The 20,423-nt window shown below is 48.1% G+C and overlaps 1 protein-coding gene across 2 annotated transcripts in view; it reads left to right on the top strand.

Moving 5' to 3' along the window:
- RGS9 (regulator of G protein signaling 9) overlaps positions 1–20,423 on the top strand; it is a 65,193-nt gene that overhangs the window by 25,736 nt on the left and 19,034 nt on the right. Inside the window, exons 9-13 of one of the 2 annotated variants that reach the window (XM_032429709.1) lie at positions 3,194–3,256; positions 11,211–11,240; positions 11,966–12,027; positions 13,936–14,049; positions 17,119–17,234. In XM_032429709.1, the coding sequence (XP_032285600.1) occupies positions 3,194–3,256; positions 11,211–11,240; positions 11,966–12,027; positions 13,936–14,049; positions 17,119–17,234 (385 nt within the window). Of the gene's footprint in view, positions 1–3,193; positions 3,266–11,210; positions 11,241–11,965; positions 12,028–13,935; positions 14,050–17,118; positions 17,235–20,423 lie in introns of both variants that reach the window. The other variant, XM_032429708.1, reaches the window with a different exon arrangement.

Genomic DNA, 20,423 nt, shown 5'->3' with positions numbered 1-20,423 from the left:
TGCAGATCTGGGGAGGATGCAAACCACAGTTCATTGTGTAAATCAATGGTTCCCTTAGAGAAGTCATTCGGGGGCCTTCTGTGCCTCTTGGTGTGCTGTCTGCTACTTCTGGGGCTCCTGAGGAGAGGGTCTGCTGACGTAGGGACCACGGGTGTATGGAGGATGTGGTCCAGGGACGGCGGCACGGTGTGCTCTGAATCACAGGGTGGCTTGTCTGAATATCATCCAGCTGGCCTTCGTGTCAGCACCAACACTGACCCTCGCCAGGGCAGAAGGTGTCTGCCTTCCGTTTCCGGTCGAGGTCGGGCTAAATGTCCAACAACAGAGAAACCGCAAAATAAATTTAAATAAATAAATAGATACATTTAAATCTTTAAATACGAGATGATATCCACATGAAGGAACATCAGGAAGCTATTAAAATTGTATTTTCCAGGGCCCTTTATTGACCTAGGGAAGATGGTCCGATATATAATGTGATGTCATAAAAACAGGTGGAAAACCCACGTACTCTGAGTCGAATGAAGAAAGAAACCAACATCTATTTGGTGGGTGTCCGCCCTGTGCCAGGTGCTGGCTAGGCAGGGGGGATGTTTGAATGATGAGCCAGGGCAGACGGTGGCCTGCGCCCCCAAAGAGCTGACAGTCTGGCAGAGAGACGGACACGGAAGCGATTGCACACCTGAGTGTACAGGGAGGCAGGACAGTTGGAAAGAGGCAGGGGTCCTGCGTCAGCTCCAGGTCTGGGACTGATGTTCCAGCCAAGACCCGCCTCCCACTGCAGCCCCACCTCTGTCTCTTTCCCCTGCTTGATTCTGTTTATGCAGCTATTTGGGATTTTATTATTTGTTTTCTGTCCCACGCACCGGAAGCGTCTGAGCTGATACGTTAGGGAAAAGAGTGATAATGAAGGAGAACAGAACAGGAGAAGGGACAGGAGGGACGTGGTGGAGGGCCCCCAAGCAGTGTCCATCAGCTCCCGGCCTGGTGCTGCTCCGGAACGCTGATTCTGGGAGTCTTCCAAGCCAGGAGAGGTAGAAAGGCAGCCCCCTGGGCGGCTTTGAGGTCAGGGTGCTGGGATGGGACCACGGCTCAGTTGGGAGCAACTGAGACCTTGGGGATGCGTGGAGGAGGCAGGAGACAGGGCAGCCGGGAGGGCCTGGGTGGCCGCCTGCAGAGTGGAGGAAAGCCAGGAGGGGCTGGTACTCTACGGACTGGCAGGGTCGTGAAGCCCACTGGGTGGCTATAGCTCTCAGAGTCAAGGCCGCCTGGTCTGGGCAGCTGGGGGCGGCCCTGTGCTGATTGCTGTTAATGCAGGTGCACCTGTGAGCACAGGGGCAGCCAAAGTGATATCAGAGCGTGGGTCAAGTTCAAAGGAAAGATTTGGAGAGCTAATTCAAGACTTGAGCACACAACTGCACCGAAGCTGCTGAGATTGTAGGGGCCAGGAGCGTGGGCTCTGTGTGTGTGTGTGTGTGTGTGTGTGTGTAAGTCTGTCTTCAGTTACCCTGGGGGGATTTCTTTGTACCAGATGGAGAGGACAGTTCCTAGAACTCACTTGAGGGAAAGGCACAGATTCTGATGACCCCCACCCCCTGCCCCTGCCCCCATGCTAGGTTCCATCCCGTTGAAGTCTGGCTTGGACTTCCATATTGTCCCTCATAGCAGTTGTCACAACTCTAATTTATCATTTGTGTGATAAATTGCCGAGTGCCTTGCCCACAAGACCAGAGGTGCCTTGAGATGCCAGCTGGGGATGCCTGGAAGTGCCACATTCCCCCCAGGCTCTCAGGCTGAGCACAATGTTAGCCTTAGGAAGTGCGTGATAAGTATTTGTTGGTGGAGGTCCTTGGGTGTGACAACTGGGGCGAGGACAGCCACTCCCTTCCTCTGTCTTTCTCCCCACTTATTTTTTCTCTTCCTTGCCTCCGCTGTGTGCCCAGTATTTGCCCCCATGGTAGCCTGCTGAGCTAAGTTGGCAGATGGACCAAGTAAAACAGAGGATGCCCAGCTAAGTTTGAATTTCAGATAAACAGCAAACGATTCATGTCACACTATTTTTATGCTGATTGTATATTTATATTAAAAGCATATGGAATATATTTTTATGTAAGTCATGTATCAAAATTATTTGTCATTTGTCTGAACCTCAAGCTTAACTGGGCACCCTGTATTTTACTTGGCAACCATACCTCTGAGCTGAACATGTGGCTGATCCTAATGAGGTTGAATCTGATGGGGAGAGAGCTCAGTGGCCTCCCGCCTCAGTGTAGTGCGCCTGGGTGATCACATGTGTCGGGAACTTGATGGTGGCCTGCACCAAACTAACAGAGAAGGAAGTGAAAGGCCCAACTTGCTGGCCAAGGAATTGGGAGAGACCAAGCAAGATTGGCTGGAGAGTTCGTTGCCTGATGGAGAAGGGGACTGGTAAAGACTGAGGGCCCCACTTTGGGCCAGGCCTTTACATATGCCATCTTAAAATGACTACAGGCCCTTGCTCAGTAATTGCTACCCTCTGCTGAGTGTTTTGCACATCAACTTGTTAAATCCTCAACAAGAACTTGACAGGTAGGAGGGATCCTCTCCATTTCTCAGGAGGGATAGCAAGTGTAGAGAGAAGTAGTTTCCAAAATCTTCCTCACTGCTAGGAAGTGGCAGATCCAGGGTTGGAACCCAAAGGTGCTAACTGAAGCCTGGACTCTCCAAAGCACTGCAGTGTAGGTGGGGGGGAGGGGGGAGGAGCACTGCCAGAGGAGTGAGAGCCCTATGTACTAATCCCAGTGAACTCTTGAGTTTGATTTTATCCATCCACCCTTCCATCCATCCATCCATCCATCCATCCATCCATCCATCCATCCATTCCTTCCATCTATCCATCCATCCACCCATCCATCCATCTATCTGTCTATCCATCCATCCATCTATCTACCCATCCATTCACCCACCACTATACACACCTATCCACCCACCCATCCATCCTACTGGGTTCTGGGGATGCCGTGGTGGTGGAACAGCCCCATGAAGCTTCCCAGCTCACCCAGAGGGTCTTACAATAGCTGTGGTTCCCCATGGTCTAAGCCACAAGCCCTTCTCAGCTCAGTCTCATAATTGGCAGTTTGGCCAAGATCCAAAGTTAATCAGAAACTGGAGATTCTTCCAGTGGTGGTTCTTACATTGTTTTTATTCCATTCAGCCGGGAATGAACAACGTGCTGGACTATGGCCTGGACCGAGTGACCAATCCGAATGAAGTCCAGGTAAACCAGGTAGGTCTTGGCTGCATACTTTGGGCGGGGCCTAGGTCAGGTTCTTAGGCTGGGGAGTTGTCCACACGACTATTGTCTGTTTGTGTCTGTTGGGGCAATGATGTCTCCCCTTTGGGACTGCCAAAAAGATATCTTGTGATTCCAGTGTCAGGGGCAGGGACATGACAAGGGTCTTGTGTGATGATAGACGAGGGAATGTAGAGTGCAGGTCAGAGCAAATGGGATCTATGTGGATGGGCTTTAGACTTTTCCGAGGTAGTTCCCCCTTTGAAAATCTGGTGAAAGTTATGAACCCATTCCGTCCAGATGCCCAGACAGACATTTTGCACACAATTTCAGCCAGTTCCCTGATCTCCTGGAGACTATAGGCCCCAGGCTCAAAACCCTTGAATCAACTTCGGGTTTAAACCTTAATCCACATGACCCAGAATGTCCCACTTTCTTTTGCATCTCAGTAGGGTGGGGCCTTTGCAAAGATTCTCTTACGCTTTTAGTTTTAGAAGGACCCTTTTCCCAAATAGGCCACCATTTAAGATGGGTGGCCATTTTCCTAAAACCATTTTTTATTTAAGGAAATGCAGTGCATAAGCTGCTGAAACAGTAGGCATCCAGGGTAGGGTTTCTCAACCATGGCACTATTATTTGGGGCCAGATAATTCCTTGGGGGGATTTCTGGCATGTTGTGGGACATTTGCCAGCACCTCTGGACTCTACCCACTGGATCCCAGTAACTCCATGCTTTTCCCTGCCAGCCTCCCAGTCCTGACAATCACAAATGTCCCCAGACATTGTCTAGTGTGCCCTGGGAAACAAGATTGGCCCGACCGAGAATCATGGAGCCTAAAACACACTTGACCTAGTCTTAGATGGTTCCAGTGCTTTCTGTCTAATGTCCATGGAGAGCAAGGGGTCAAGGACATTTTAGCCTCATGTGTCATCTCTAAGCCTTGGCAGTACCTAAAGGTGTGAGTGGCAGGTGAGAAGAATATGCTGGAAAGGAGGCAGAAGGAAGTCCACTGGGACCTGGAACTCAAGATAGCTGTGGGGACCCCCACCAGTGCAGAGACAGAGGCGTGGGTTTAGGGATGGAGTCCATGTGGAGAGGGGACATTGAGTCCCCAGAGGGTGTCCCCTGGGGCATTGCTAGGTCCCCTGCCCACAACTCAAAGTGATCCTGCCTTTAATACACGCATGGCACTGTCAGCCTTCACGGCCTTTTCCACGTTCCCCTCGTCAGATGACAGATAATTGCTGAGGCTTGTAGGCTTGGTTGCTATGGAAACAGAATCATCAAGGAAAATACTGAACCGGGGTGGAAGATTTGCTTTTTTTTTTTTTAAATGGGTAACTGGCAGTTCTGGAAACCTCTGTGGTGTGGAGGAGGGGAGGGTGCAGGTGGAAAGCACATCACTCTACTCTGACCCTAGCCAGCTGGGATTTGGCTTACCTGTGTGAGCGTGTGCGTGCGTGTGTGTGTGTGCGTGCGTGAGTGTGTGTGTGTGTGGGGTGCAGGGGGCCTTACACTCCAGCTCTGGGAGGACAGCTGAGGAGCTGAGGTGCTCCATCCTCCATGCTATTTGGGGGTAACTTCCAAGGAGCCTCGCCAGACCCCTTCTCACTGAGAGAGCATCTTCAGGCTCATGGGCGGTCAGGCTGGAAGAAGAGCATACCTTCTGGCACTTACTACGCATTTCTTGCCAGATGCTCAGAGTCAGAACACCAGACCGTGCGTGAGGCTGGGGGCTGTCCCTCCCATGGCCATGTTTGATGCAGGGGTGCTTTCACTTTGTTTATCCTTCATCTCTCTCTGTCTCTCTCTCTCCCACCAGCTCTCTTTCTCCTGTCTGCACTCTGGCTACTCTGGAGTATTCTGAAGAATAAAGAACCGTAATTCTCATGCGAGCACGGCCTCTCCCTCTCTGCCAGCCCCAGTGTGTGTCAGGCCCAGCCACTGGGGGGACGGAGGCTGGTGCCATGTTTGATGTGTTGGCAGCGTTTCCCGCCGACTGACCAAGTGGCCCCCGATTTTCCCAGTTTATCTGCCCTGAGGGGAGAGGGTCGAGAGGACGTGAAGTGTCCCCGTGAGGCCTTGGGCATGCAGAGGTTCTAGACTTTTGTCTCGTTCCGGAGAAGATCTCTCATTGCTGGTTTGAAGAGAGAGGCCATTTCTGAGAATTAGTAAATTCTTGAAAAGATGCCTGTTTTCCTTAAATGGAGGCAAATAACCCAAAAGAACACCAGCAAGCGTAAGAAAGAGGCTGTTCGGTTGGCGGTGTCCTAGGGCTCCGGGTGACCCACCTCCTCAGGCTGGTGGCCACCAGTTGGTGTGGCCGCCCAGCCTGGGAGGACCTGCCCGTGGTCCCAAGGCCGCACCCAGAGAGCATGTCCTCTCTCAGTTCCCCTACCTTGGGGCACACGCAGCCCCCCATCTTCCTTTTATTTCACTGAGGAGATAAAATGGTGGCGGGGCACTAGCCATGGGTGGTGGTATGCCTAGGGCTGGCCTTTCCTCTCCTGACCCCGACAGGGTGACCGTAGTCATTTTGTGATGAGGGCCAGTGTGGTGTGTTGAAGAAAGCTTTGATCTCACCATGAGTCCCAGCTCAGCCACTCCCTGGACATGGGATCTTGGACAAGCTCTTGAGTTATTCGTAGCCTTAAGTTTCCTTACCCATAAAATGGGAATAACAGTAGCTCCTTCCTCCGAGGATTAAATGAGGTCATTTATGTGAAGTGTCTGGAATGGCAACCAACATGCAGAGGCACTCCAGGGACAGTAGCTGTCATTATCCTAATGGTCGCCATGCTGTGAGAGAGGTCATTTCTGGGATGGTGCAGGAGAGGGTCCTGGACTTTTCTAAAAGACAGAGAGGGAATGTGATTGGAGAGGGGAGGGACGGCTTAGGAAAGAGAATGGACTTTCAGATTGGGCCCAGGTCAAATTCCTGGTTCTGTCATTTATTGGCTCTGTGACTTCCCAGGTCTGTGACTCTTGCTCTTTTCTGATCCCCATTATTACCCCCCCACCGGCCCCTGCCCCCAACCATACCCTTCCAGTCTGCACCCAGGATCAGTGTCATGGGGGGGTGACCTGCGTACTGGGCCATAGCTCCACACTTAGTAGGGCCCTGTGCTTGGGCTAGTGTTCGCCTGGCACCACCTTAAAATTCTTAATGCTTTCTTTGGATGAGGGGTCCTGCATGTGTATTTTGCACCTGGCCCTGCAAATAGCGCCATCTGTCCTGCCTCCAACTGATCAGGAAGCTCGCAGCAGGACAGACTACTTCAGGGGATTGCGACCTCAAATTCTTGTCTCTTTGGGCAGGTCGCTTCTTCCCATCTCTTGTCTGCTTTGCATTAACTCCGTCAGTCCCCAGACTTCCTGGATTCTGACTTTTGACCTTCTCTCTGCTCTCAATGCCTATATTCCCCGATTCCTCATGGTTGTCCCCATCTTGTGTTTCACTCTGTGGCTTGCCCGACCCCTCACCTCTGTTTCAGTGCATATTCCTGCCTGGCTGCCTGGTCCCAGGTCCTTGCTTGTCCCTCCTCCTTGCTTCCCACACCCCTGTCTGCAGTGGCCCCAGGCCCTCCCAGGGCATGGCCTGACTGACCCCTCCTGCCCTGTGACAATTGTCTGCAGCCCGCATCCGGGTTGGGAGGCCAACAAGCCAGCCACAGAGCTGTGTAAACAGGCTCTAGAAGCGTCCCTATTTGGGTAACTCCTATAAGGGAAAAAGAATAAGTTAGAATTCCAAGAATGTGTAGTATTTGAAGATTCTTTAGGCAGAGTATCTTACAGTAGCACAGTGTGTCACTCGGATGAGGAATAAAGAAGCGACTTCCCTCCAGCAGGGCCAACTGTTGGGAAGGCAACGGGTTTGTGCATGAATTACAGGGAGAAAAAAATGTTTATTTCTTATGTTGTCATGAAGTGGTTGTCTTGAATTGGTTAGAAATGTGTGTGCGTGCGCGTGTGCGTGTGTGTGTTTTCTAATGACTTCACTTTAATGTCTTTTTTATGGCCTTTGGCTGAGTAATAACAACATGGACAGGCTTATGAGATTTAGCAAATAAAAATACTGGATGCTCAGTTGAATTTGATTATCAGATAAACCACGAGTAACTTCTTTAGTATCAGTATGTCCCAAATATTGCAGGGGCATCTTGTGTTTTATCTTGTAATTAGGGTCTACACCACACTGTGCCTCCTCTCAGCAATAGTGTATGAACCCTACTCAGTAGCCCTAGTATGTTGAGCCTCTGCTTTCTGCCAGTCACCTCTCTGTCTTATCTCATTTAATGCCTTCCCCCTTTTGTAATCCCCCTTTACAAAGGAGGAAAGAGGCTTTGAAATGCTAAATAACTCATCCAAAGTCATAGAGCCAATAAGTGGCAGAACCAAGAATTTGACCTGGGCCCAATCTGAAAGTCTGTTCTCTTTCCTAAGCCGCCCCTCCCCTCCCCAATCACGTTCCCTTTCTGTCTTTTAGAAAAGTCCAGGACCCTTTCCTGCACCATCCCTATGTCCACACACCCTTAACAGGACAGAGATGCCCTGTATGTCCATCTAGAGGAAGCTGATCCCATGGAAAGCTATTTTTAAAGCTAGAAACCGGGCGCCTGGGTGGCTCAGATGTTAAGCGTCTGCCTTCGGCTCGGGTCATGATCCCGGGGTCCTGGGATCAAGCCCCACATCAGGCTCCCTGCTCCGCGGGAAGCTTGCTTCTCCCTCTCCCACTCCCACTGCTTGTGTTCTCGCTGTGTCTCTCTCTGTCAAATAAATAAAATCTTAAAAAAAAAAATAAAGCTAGAAACCAGTAAAATCCATGTGGGAAATCCAAGGTAGAGATGGGGAAGCCTCCGATTCAACCAAATCCACTGCTGTCCAACTCCCAGAGGGTGGCTGGTAATCCCGGAAATCCGAGAACAGTCAGCAAACCGCACGACCGAGGCAGAAGCCCTAGTGGGGTAATACAATCAAATAAAATGAATTAAAATATGAAATATTTTAACACACCGAAGACTGAGATAATGGCCCCAGAAATATATTAGGCTAAAAGCCAGGCCATGCCAGGTGGAGGAGAGATGAGTGTGTGTGATTGTGGTTGACTTGCAGGGATGGCTCCCCACGGAGCCCAGAGAAGGACAGGCAGACTGAGAATCTGGCTCATTTAGTCTCTGTTGGTCCGCTCAGGAGTCCCATGCTCGCAGGAGGTTTGATCTTGGCTCCTGGGCACTTGGCAGGAGGGTGTTCAGGCACTCTGGCTGCTGAGCACAGGCCTAGTATGATTGCAATCTTTACCACTGTTAGTGTTTTTTCTTCCTTAGCTTTACTGAGAGGTCACTGACATATAATGTATATAAATTTAAGGTGTACAGTGTGAGCATTAGAGCTATGCATATATTGCAAAATGATTACCACAATAAGGTTAGTTAACACCTCCACCCCTTTGCATAATTAGGATTTTTTTTTGAGTGTGTGGTGATGACATTTAAGATCTACTCTCTTTAACAACTTTCAAGTATATAAAACAGTATTGTTAGTTAAAGTCACCTTGCTGTGCGTCAGATCGCCAGATCTCATTTCTCTTACAGCTGGGAGTTTGTTTTTCTGTCATTAGTGTTGATTAAAGAGTGTTTCCTGTCTTTCTGTTGCATCTTGTGATTGGGGCTTTATCTCTCTTTTTGTTTTAATTTAATTTAATTAGTTTTTTTTTTTTTAAGATTTTTATTTATTTATTTGACAGAGAGGGACACAGCAAGAGAGGGAACACAAGCAGAGGGAGTGGGAGAAGGAGAAGCAGGCTTCCCTTGGAACAGGGAGCCCGATGTGGGGCTCGATCCCAGGACCCTGGGATCATGACCTGAGCCGAAGGCAGACGCTTAATGACTGAGCCACCCAGACGCCCCATTGTTTTAATTTTAAATTAAATGGCCGGACAGAATCAGTCCACGGTGTAGCACCTGTGGCTTTAAGGCAAAGAAGGAACTGGTGAAGAGTGTAGGCTTTTTTTCTGAGCCTCATGGATCACTCCTCAGCTTTGCAAATGGAAAATCTAGGCTTGAATCCTGGCTCAACCAGTTGCTGAGCAGGAGGTTTTGAGAGAGTTGCTGTAATATCTCAGTGGCTAGGTATCCCCAGCTGAAAATCAGAATAAGAAAACTTCCCTCCCTTAAACTTTGTAAGGGATCAGAGAGGTGTAAATTGCTTTGCACTAATTGCTAAGTGGTTACTATTATAGGCAAAGGTCCAGAGTCTGCTTTGAACAGAAGGTGTAGACCAGTAGATATGATTTTTAATCCACTTGAGCACACTCTAACAAGAGAGTCTGATTGTATTAGATTTGAATGCAAAGCCACTCTGGTCCCAGGGTCCTTTTCTTCCTGAAATGTTAGTCTTCGAAAACAGTGCCTTATGTTAAGAGACAATAGAAACAGATAATCAGTGTCGTTGCCAAAATATGGATCATTTGGGGACTATCTTCAACTGTTTAGGTGGAAAAATATTCGATTAAGCTTAGAATACATCTCCATTTTTCTAGGCCTCCAAGCACATGGCAGTTATCATTTATCTGAGGTTTTTTGAGCATCTACTGTGCACCAGAAATTAGGCTAGAGGCAGGCATGGTTGCCCTGCTCCTAATGGTGCCTGGTGGGTGATACATATATGAAATAGAATGGCACAAACAAATATTTAATTACAGTTGTGGTAAGTGCTATGAAGGAAGAAGTTAGGGTGTGTGTGAGTCCAAAACAGAGAGACCTACATTTAATTTTCGAGATAACTCTCCCTACTCTCCCACCCTGGAAAAAGGGTTTCCTATGAAAAGCAGTTACATAAAAGCAATCCACTGAAGCAAAATGAAACCCCGCATGGGTTAGAAAGGAGAGTTACGTATGTGACATTCCAGATCAGACCCTCCTCCATTCCTTGTCAATGGGCTCATGGCCCAGTACTTATTTTACTAACTGGCTAAGGGAAATAGTGTCCTCCTTGGGCTTCTGATTCTCTTCTCAGTGAAGATCTGGTTGTATTCAGCTGCTTGGATACCGGCAGCCAGGAACGAAGATGATCAATTTAAAGTATGAGAGTCAGTACCAAGCGGCCCCTGGACACAACCAAAGCTAGAAAAACCAAGACTGGAATCACCAACTATGCCCAATTTCTGAGAGTTGCATGGAGCCGAAAAGTGATGCTAAGGAAGCATGTCAGATTATAAAGGATTTTAGTAGGAGGCAGGTCTGAATGGTTTCCAGGAGCTTCTAAGAGCCTATACACGGAGTCTTTTTTGAGAGCCAGCCTTTCTCTGCTCAATCGCAAAAAATCCAGAGAGAGGATGCAGCTCACCCCAGGCATGAACCTGCTTCAGCTGCTTCAACAAGAGGATAGGACCCACCTGATATGATCTACATTGGTACAGCTCCACTCTAGGACTTAGCTCTCGGTGGACGCTGGTCTCAAGTTTTTTAATTGTGTGCTTTATGTTTGGCAATGTGGATCCCCCCCACCGCCAGTTTGTATTGGTCAAGTTGTTATGAATACCTGAGGAATGGATCTCACCATTCAGAGCTCTCTCCTGGGAGGAAAGAAACAAACTTTCCAGCTGCGTACTTGTTTCCCAACTTTGTGTCTCATCCCATTTAGGATGGTTCTGTAGGCACTATTGTAGATTGGGACCAATCCCAAGCATAGTCTTGAATCATCTTGGCTTTTGGGAGAACAGTGTACAGTTATAGTAGTAAATCATATGCATTCCCTCATCAGAGCCTTAGTTGAATTAATTCTCCAGTGGCGGTGGTCGTGGGGAAAGCCTGTCTTTTAAGTAAGAAAAGGTGAAACCGTTTTTTTCATGGGCAAGGATATTTATTTCTCAAATGGGTATTTGAATGATAATGACTTAATGGCATCTGTTTAATGGTTTTTGCTTCTTTGTTTTTACAGAAACAAACAATCACTGCTGTCAGAAAAGAGGTAATTAGTTTCCCAGTCCCAGGGAAGTTTGATTTTCAATCCTCTAACAAATTATATGTACTTTGGCTTTATGCTCTGCCCTCAGTAATGAAATGAAAAACGATGTGTAATGTTCAAACAATTATTTCTAAATTAATGGACCACACAGAATGACAAAGCATCTTTTGTAAGATCGAAATGGATTGGTGCTGAGGCTCAGGATATGAAACAACATCAGAAAGCCCAGATCTGAAGGATGTGGGATGGATGCCACAGTGTCTGCCTCCCCACCCCGGCCCCTGCTCCTACAATGACAGGGCCGTTCAGAATCTCTCTGAATAGACACACTACCTATTTTGGCAAATCTTGTGTCCAGGGCCCAAGACAGAGCCCTGGAAGGCATTGGCTCTTGAGGGTAGCCCTGCTCTGTGAGTCAGGGGCACCTGAGGGGAAAGCCCAGCATCTGTCCCCATGTCTCGGTTTAATGCTCCTTAGAACTTTTTGTATTTCCAATTGGTGCCTTTTCCCAGACTGATACATGATGGGTTATGGAGGCCTCTAATTTGGAGTTTGGGATCACCTGTCTACTGTGGCCCTGTGTCCTGTTAGTACCGTGGTGGGTGGCTTGAGGGGGTGGGATGGCAGGGAAGTGGCTTCTGGTTCTGGAGGCCGCGTGTAAGGGCCGGTGTTAGTGGCACTCAAGGGTGGGGAAGTTGGGCATCCTTTAACCACTGTGTCTCTTCCAGATCATGTATTACCAACAGGCCTTAATGAGGTCCACTGTGAAGTCTTCAGTGTCCCTCGGAGGGTATGTCTCTAATTTGTTGGTCTTGCTGAAGTTTGAACAAGAGGTAGACAAGAGGAGAACCTTCTGCTTTAAGGCAAACTTGAGCAGTCTTGGGCTGACATAAGATCCTAAGGAGCTCTGAAGGATGAAACCAGTCTTTTAAGGATTAAATTCCTAGGTCCTCAGTCTGCGTGTGTCCAGGTCTCATCTTGGGTTAGGCAAAATCAGGGATGGGTGAGGTTTTATACAAGCCTCACCTTTCTTGGAATCCACTAATGTGTGGGTGGACAAGGTGGGAAGAATAGAAAGTTCATAGACTGGACCCTGTGGGGGATCCACAGTAGCCCGTGTTCCTATCAGTACCCACTCAAATTTATTAGAGATATGTGAGTTATGTTTACTGGTTCAGTGTATCATTAAATGTCCACTGTTAATCTTCGATTTAAAATCCAGTTACAATTAATTGGAAATTTACATTTGACGTACTGAACACTCAGGGTACCTTGATCCAGTCCCCCATACGACATTACTGGGGAGACACAAAAGGATTTAGTGCCCCCCAAATGTAAGCAGTTACCCTTCTAAAATGGGACTTCATTTTAGGACCACCTTGCTAACTAAGATTTTCCTGCACACATGGCTTATTTCTAGAGAGGCACAACGTGACTACTCATTTATTTTGACTGTGTGAGACTTGAGTAATGGTACTGATCAAGATGGAAGATGTTGTATTTTGCCCAGTGCCTTTCTTCCAATAGGGTTAGGAGTTAGGCTCCCATAAAAATCTTCAAATATCTTTTTACATCTTCCCAAATCCCTAGTTTGCAAAACCACCCACCTGAGAAAATGTGCCCTGACCTCCCCGACATTTTTCAACCACTTCTGTCTGCAGCTGCTGAGCTCCATTGGTCACAGAAGGGCATGTACCCATATACTCAGTGGACACTCATCTTTAGGTTATAATGATCATCATTGTTTTATGATAAAGTGAAACCCATCTACAGTGATGTTCCAGAAACCCAGTTTAATGAAACCAAACAGAAAGCACATTGAAGGAGACTCCAAGGCTATTGGATACTTCTTACACCCACTTTCCAATTTTTATTTGTTTTAGTGGTTCATTACCAGAATTTGACATCATCTGTGGTTGGACCTGAGGCCAGTTTTCTTTTTTCTTCCCTTCAGCTGCTCCACTGTAAAGGTCTTGCTGAGAAATATAAGAGGGTCTTGGGAGAAATGAAGCCAAGGGGCTTGAGTTTGTCACAGAACTATAAACTTAATGCTCTGGTATATCTCTAGGGCATGGGTTCTGTTCTATCGAAATCTCCTAGCTATGGGCAGATGTTAGAGTAGGTGTCTCATATGTATGCCGTACTAGGAAATGTGTTGCCTAGGAAGGTCTAACTCACAGAGAAGGAATTAGCTCTTGCTCACATTTGTGAATGTGGGGTTCACACCTCAGTGAGACCCCAGGCTTTGAATGATGAATCTAAGTTCCCAAATGTAGGGGTTCTCCTGACAAAGGGTGGAACGTGATGTGAGGATCTCAGAGAGACCATGGCAACTGCATGCTTCCAAGATGGCGCCAAGACACTGGTTTGAGCACATGCAAACCGAGTCGGCTTTGAATTTGGAAAACTCCTGATATAATATAAAGAGGCCTTATTTTAATGGAATAGGTGCGGTAGAGAAATTGCAAAGGAATTGGATGGGAAGATGATGTTTCATCTCACGAGTAGAACAGGGACAGATCCTGTCAAATACCTACCAATCCCGAGGGCTATTAGAGTGTTTTTCTAAGAAGGCAGTAATAAGTATGTAACTAAATCAATAAAGAGAAAGGAGGACAGGCTGGTCAATCAACCTGAGTATTGATTTCGTCTCTTGGGTGTTGAGCTTCTAGGAAATCATTTTCCATTTGCTTTTTAGGATCGTCAAATACAGTGAGCAGTTTTTATCCAATGACGCCATCATGTCAGGCTGCCTCCCTAGCAATCCTTGGATAACAGATGACACCCAGTTCTGGGACTTAAATGCCAAATTGTATGTATTTGAAAAAATAGCTTTTTGTGTTATAATTCATGTGCCATACAATTCATCCAATTAAAGTGTGCAATTCAGTGGTTTCTACTATATTCCTAGAGTCGTGCAACCATTACCACAGTTAATTTGAAAACATCTTCATCACCTAAGTAAGAACCCCTCCACCCCCCAAAACCCCTCCAGCCCTAGGCAACCCCAAAACTACTTTCTCTGTGCCTTTGCCGACTTGGACATTTCGTATAAATGGAATCGTATAATATGTGATCTTTTGTGATTAGCTTTTTTCCACTGAGCATAATGCTTTCAGGGTTCATCTGGGTGGTGCAGTGGATTAGTACTCCATCCTTATTTATGGCTGAGTGATATTCACTGTAAGGAGATAGACTTTTTAAAAATCCATTCATCAGTTGATGGACATTCGGGTTGTTTCCGTCTTTTAGCTGTTATGAATAATGCTGCTGTGAACATTCGTGTCCAGGTTTCTGTGTGGACGTATGTGTTCACTTCTCTTGGTTGTGTACCTAGGAGTGGAAATGCTGGGTCAGACGGTAACTCTGTATTCACAATATATTGCTTCTGAAAAGAAAATGATCTTTTTTAATGGCTTTGCATTTTTGACATCTAATGAGAGGAAAAATAAGGTCCTGGAGGGCAGGGCCCTCCACCTGCCTTGGCAATTATACCACTCACTCCTTTGCTCTGTTTGTGAATTATAAACAGTTATGGCTCCTGACAAAGGCGGAAATGCAGAAAGAGAGCGTAAGCCAATGAAGGAAGAAGAGAAGGTGTAATAGTCAACCAGAGGGAAAGATGGAGGAGGAGGGGAGGAAGGAAGGGGCTGGTAGGAGTGGATAAGGCAGGTGGGGTGATGGGAAAGATCGAGAGCATCAGGTGCATACCACAGTTCAGGTCGCCACCAAAGTCATTACCACGTAAGGCGTGAGGACATGCAGGTAGGACAGATTCAGCTCAGTGGAGAGACATAGCTTTCCCATAGCTTGGGGAACCCTTGCACCCATTCCTCCTGGCCTGCTATGGGCAGCTGATGGGTTAAAGAGGGCTCTCATCTGGAGTTTGGGGTCACCTGTCTACTAGTGTCACTTGCAGAGCTGAAGACTCTAGAACCACCCTCTGGAGAAGCTTCCCTCCCACTCTGGGGGCTCCAGTTATTGTGGTGGTTTTCTGGAGCCTACGCCTGCCTCCCAGGGTGTCAGGGCAGAGAAGTGACCTGAATCTCCTTGTGTGCAAGGATGTGCAGAATTCCGCTGTCCGTGAGGAGACGGTGGAGCCACCTGGCCAGGAGAAGGGTTGTCCCGGGAGGGCTTGGGACAGAGCTGTGGAGAGCCGCCGGATTTTAAATGAAATGGAGAATATGGTATTGAAGCGTGAGGCAGAGATTTACTGGGGAAAAGAACACGGGAGGTACCAGATGTCCCGCTGAAAACAGGAAGCCTTGTTCGGAATGGGTGAGATCTTAAAGCTGTATTAAAATCACCTGGGAGGCTTCAAAACGGAAAACAAACAAAAACCAATGTCCAGGGGCGCCTGGGGGGCTCGGTTGGTTAAGCGACTGCCTTCGGCTCAGGTCATGATGCTGGAGTCCCGGGATGGAGTCTCTCATCGGGCTCCCTGCTCAGCGGGGAGTCTGCTTGTCCCTCTGACCCTCCCCCCTCTCATGCTCTCTCTGTCTTTTTCTCTCTCTCAATAAAGAAATAAAAATCTTAAAAAAAAAATCCCAATGTCCAGCCTTCACCCCCAAAGCCTCTTAATTGGCCCAGGCTACCTTCTTATCCTCACCAGTGGTTTTTAGAAGCTGCCATTGACTTTAATGAACAGCTGGGATTCCTAACACCAGTTTGGAGCTTTGGTTCCCAGTGTGGTCCCTGGACCAGTAGCTGCAGCATCCCTGGGGAGCTTGTTAGAAATGCAAATTCTTGGCCCCACCGACCCCTGTGAATCCAGAACTTAAGGGATAGCGCCCCGCAGTGTGTGTTTGTCTGAGTCTTCCAGGTGATTCGGACGCATGCTGAAGTTTGCACACCACTGTTTTTGTTCGTTTGTTTTTTGGATCTGCTTCTTGTGTGAGCCTTGGTCTTCTCAGCAAAAACACGGGGTTGACAATGGTCAGCTCACAGCGTTCTCTTAAGGACCCAGTGACGTGCGTGTAAAGCACAGTGCCTCCCAGGCAGTGACATTCTGTAAATGGTGGCTCTTAATGTTAGTATAGGGTTGTTACTGTTTTCACGCTCTTGTCAGAGAAAGCATGAACTTGCTTGGCTGATTTAGAGCCCATGAACCGTAGCCGGCCACGGTTCTAGCTGCTACATTACTGAGAGGTGTGGTGTCGTGGACTTGGAAACCTTTGTTTCCGAGGGGCTGTGTTGGGTTCTGGAGAATTTTATAAGGAATAGGAGAAATGCCAACTCCTTTCCTCATTTTCTGGAATGTTAGACCTCAGCCAGCTGTGCTCCAGTGTCCTACCCGGGAGCATCGAGACCTTTTCTAACAGGGAAGTGGTTTGGGACTTGCGTCTTGGATCGGGCTCTGAGGGAGGGTGCCTCGGTGACAGTAGGGTCTGCCTGGGGCTCGGGGCCTGCGGGCAGGTACAGGAAGAATCATCGACTCCTCCTAGATGCACCCGTGCTCCCGTAGTGAAGGGGCGTGGGGCGGGGTGGCAGTGACCCCAGCACCCATCACTGGTGCTGCTCTGGAATTTTCTTCTGGTCTGGTGGGGTAGCCTGACCGACCCTCTGCTGGCCAGTCTCCACAGGCCTTGGAGGGGGGGCATCTGTGTTCCTTTGCCCTGAAGAAGAAGGGAGCCGGCCGGAGTGTGAGGCTGTTCGCTGTGAGCATCCTTCTTACCTCTGGGGTACCAGCTTTCCAGATGAGTCCCAGGGGACTTATCTGAGGCTGCATGTTCCTAGCAAGTGATTATGTGGATTGTCTGTCTGTGCAGGGATTGAGGGGGGAGGACTGGGTTGAGCCCTGGGCCATGGGACTTGTGAGCTTAGTGGGGGCCTGTGCCTTGAATTGAGTGTCTGGTGCATTTACAAATCATCATCCTTGCAGGGTAGAAATCCCAACCAAGATGCGGGTGGAACGATGGGCCTTCAACTTCAGTGAATTGATCCGAGACCCCAAGGGCCGACAGAGCTTCCAGTACTTTCTCAAGAAAGAATTCAGTGGTGGGTCTTTTGATTTTTTAATACAGTTTTTTGCTTTTAGAAACACTCCTGTCCTGTCTGGTATAGGGTTTCGAGGATTTCTCGGTAGATGTTTTCCCAGCTCTGCTGCTGTGTGCTCTTCTTGGACATGTCCTTTCCATCTGTTCCAAGAGGCCCCACAGTCGGGGTGGGGCGGGGGTGGGGCTGGGGGCTTGGATCCACAGACGAAATCCATGCAGCTAATGCAGCATGACTCGCTTCTGCAAGGGCTCCGTCCCCTCCAGCTGTTCTCACTTCCTCACGCTGATTCTGGGGTCACCGGTCCAAGAGTCCCGCGTCCCCTGCTGCTAAGTGCAAACTTTCCCTTTTTGTCTAGCAGCCCGGTTTCCTTCAGCTCAGCGCTTCTCTGCCCAGGTTGTGCATTCAGTTCACCTGGGGGTATTTTAAAAACATCTGCCAAGATCCCATCTCCAGATGCTCCTTTTTAAAATTGGTTTGGGGCGCAATCTCCGCAGGTGCGAGAACACCCCAGGTGATTCTCATATGTGGCTGTGATTGAGAACCACTGTCTCAGCTCCCGCTCTGCTGCCTACACACAGGGCCTTAGGAGCGTGCCGGTCTTAGTGGGATGGGGGGGCCCCATTTTATACTCCATCTCCGGGTGTCTCAGCATGGTAGGGAGGCACTTGTAACTTGAAAATTAAAGGCACGATTAAGACCAATTTCATCAGGCTGAGCATTCAGGTGGCTTCTCTTTTGCTTTGCAGATGTGCTTTTATATGGGATTTGTTCATTTGCTTACTGAATCCCCAGCCCTGCAGAGCATCATCATATTTGAACCTCCATTCTCAGCCGCTTCCTCCCAAGACCCATTTGTCTATGGGGTTTCGCCTGAAACTAATCCCAGGGGACACGCCATTAGCCTGTTTGACTGCCTGATGCAGCACATTACATTATAATATGGATTCCTGACAATCCTTCTCTCTAATCAAGCCTAACTGCCATGATATGATAAAACCCAGAATAGATGATGGGAAAGGCAAGTGCTTTTAGCGAGGGCCCGGAAGCAACTCTAGAAGAAGAGGCTAGGGTGCCATCTAGTGGCGAAATGACACACTGCACCTGGGCTTACCCCACCCAGGGCTTGGTTAACAGTGAGAATCCCTTGAAAAGATTTCCCTGTGTTATTAAAATAGTATTTCTGGTGATCTCTTTAAGAGATTCCCGAATTGTGAGTTTTCTCATTTAAATAACATTAAAAAAATTGAGATCTACTTCGCATACCATAAATACACGTACCATGTAATTCACATGCTGTAACCCTTTTAAAGTGTACAGTTCCATGGTTTTTAGTGTATTCGCAAAGCTGCACAACCATCATCACTATATAATTGTAGACCATTTCTTACCACCTCATAAAGAAACCCCTTACCCATTAAAAGCCATTCCCTCTTCCTCTCTCTTCCTCTTCCTCTCCCCCTCCCCCCCGCTTTCCCCCTCCCCCGCCAGTCCTAGGTGACCACTAATTTATTGTCTTTCTTAATGGATATACCCATTCTGGACATTTCATATAAATGGAATCATGCGATGTGTGGCTTTTTGTCTTCTTTCACACAACATAGTGTTTCCAGGATTCATCCCTATCAGAGTATTTAAGGTAATATCCCATCGTATGGATAGACCGTGTTTCGTTTATCCATTCATACTTTGGTGGCCCTTTGGGTTGTTTAGACTTTTCGGCTCTGGTGATTAATGCTGCTTTGCACATTCACGCACACATTTTTGTGTGCTCGTTTATTTTTTTTTAAAGATTTTATTTATTTATTTGACAAAGAGCGACATAGCGAGGGAGGGTACACAAGCAGGGGGAGTGGGAGAGGGAGAAGCAGGGTTCCTGCTGAGCAGGGAGCCTGATGCGGGGCTCGATCCCAGGACCCTGGGATCATGACCTGAGCTGAAGGCAGACGCTTAATGACTGAGCCACCCAGGCACCCCTAATATTTTATGGTAATAAAATATTCATCACATAAAATTTATCATTTTAACCATTTTTAAATGTATGGTTCGGTGGTGGTCAGTATGTTCACCTTGCTGTGTTCCCTCACCACCATCCATCTCCAGAGCTTTTTATCTTCCCCGAATGAAACTCTGTCCCCATGAAGCACCAACTCCCCATTCTCTCCACCCCCCAGCTCCCAGCGACCCCCATTCACCCCTCTGTCTCTATGAATTTCTCTATGTTAGGTACCTTATAGAAGTGGAATCATATAACATATCTTTTTTGTCCCTTTGGACTGGCTTATTTCACTTAGCATAATGCCTTCAAGGTTCATCCATATTGTAGCCTGTGTTAGAATTTTATTCCTTTTTAAGGCTGAATCATATTCCATTGTATGTATATGCCACGTTTTGGTTATCTGTTCATCTGCTGATGGACATTTTTGCTCCCACCTTTGGCTATTGTGAATAATTGCTCATTTAATTTTAACCTTAAGCAACGGCTTGTCTTTTGCATGGGTAAGGCGGTCTACATCGCACTTGACATGAGACTGATTGGCTGTCACTTAAAAACATCGCTGGTCTGTCTACTCCTGCCCATGATCTCAGTCCTAAGAACACCCTGAAGTTCATGTTGAAGAGGAAGGACCTCTCTAGAGCAATGGGACAGACGTCCACTAGTTGAGAATTGTGCTGCTTTTTCCATTCCGACGCACCCGGGAGCTTTCCAGCAAATGCTGTGAAAAGAGAGGAGGAGGAGCTCTTGTCTGTGTCCCCACCCACAGCATGCCGTGATTTACACGCATGCACACATGTATGCACGTACAACACACACGTGCGCACACTCACAGGCAGCCCTCGCTGTCCCGCTGGTGTGATCATCTTTATTTTCTCAGGCAAAAGTGACCACCTGGGATGATTGTACCCAAGTGCTCACACCCCCTGGGGGTGCCGTGGAGAACTGAGTTGAAAGGAAGGGAGGGCTCGAGAGGAGACTGGCTTTCCTCCTGGGCCCAGAGGAGCTGAGTCTCTGTGGCTCTGGTGACCCTCTGTGAAGTCCCCCAGCGCCGGGCCTTCCCCGAGAGTCAGTCGGTCAGTGTTGCTCCTGGAGCAGCCTCTCTGTAAGGACCCCTGGCTGGAATATGCCCCGCGGGGGGCTGTCGAGCAGGGGTCTGTGCACACAAGGGAGGCAGAAGTCGTGTGCACTCACCG

Source organism: Phoca vitulina, unplaced genomic scaffold (genome assembly GCF_004348235.1).
Source record: "Phoca vitulina isolate PV1807 unplaced genomic scaffold, GSC_HSeal_1.0 scaffold41, whole genome shotgun sequence".
Lineage (NCBI taxonomy): Eukaryota > Metazoa > Chordata > Mammalia > Carnivora > Phocidae > Phoca > Phoca vitulina.
This window is presented reverse-complemented; position numbering and strand designations above follow the sequence as displayed.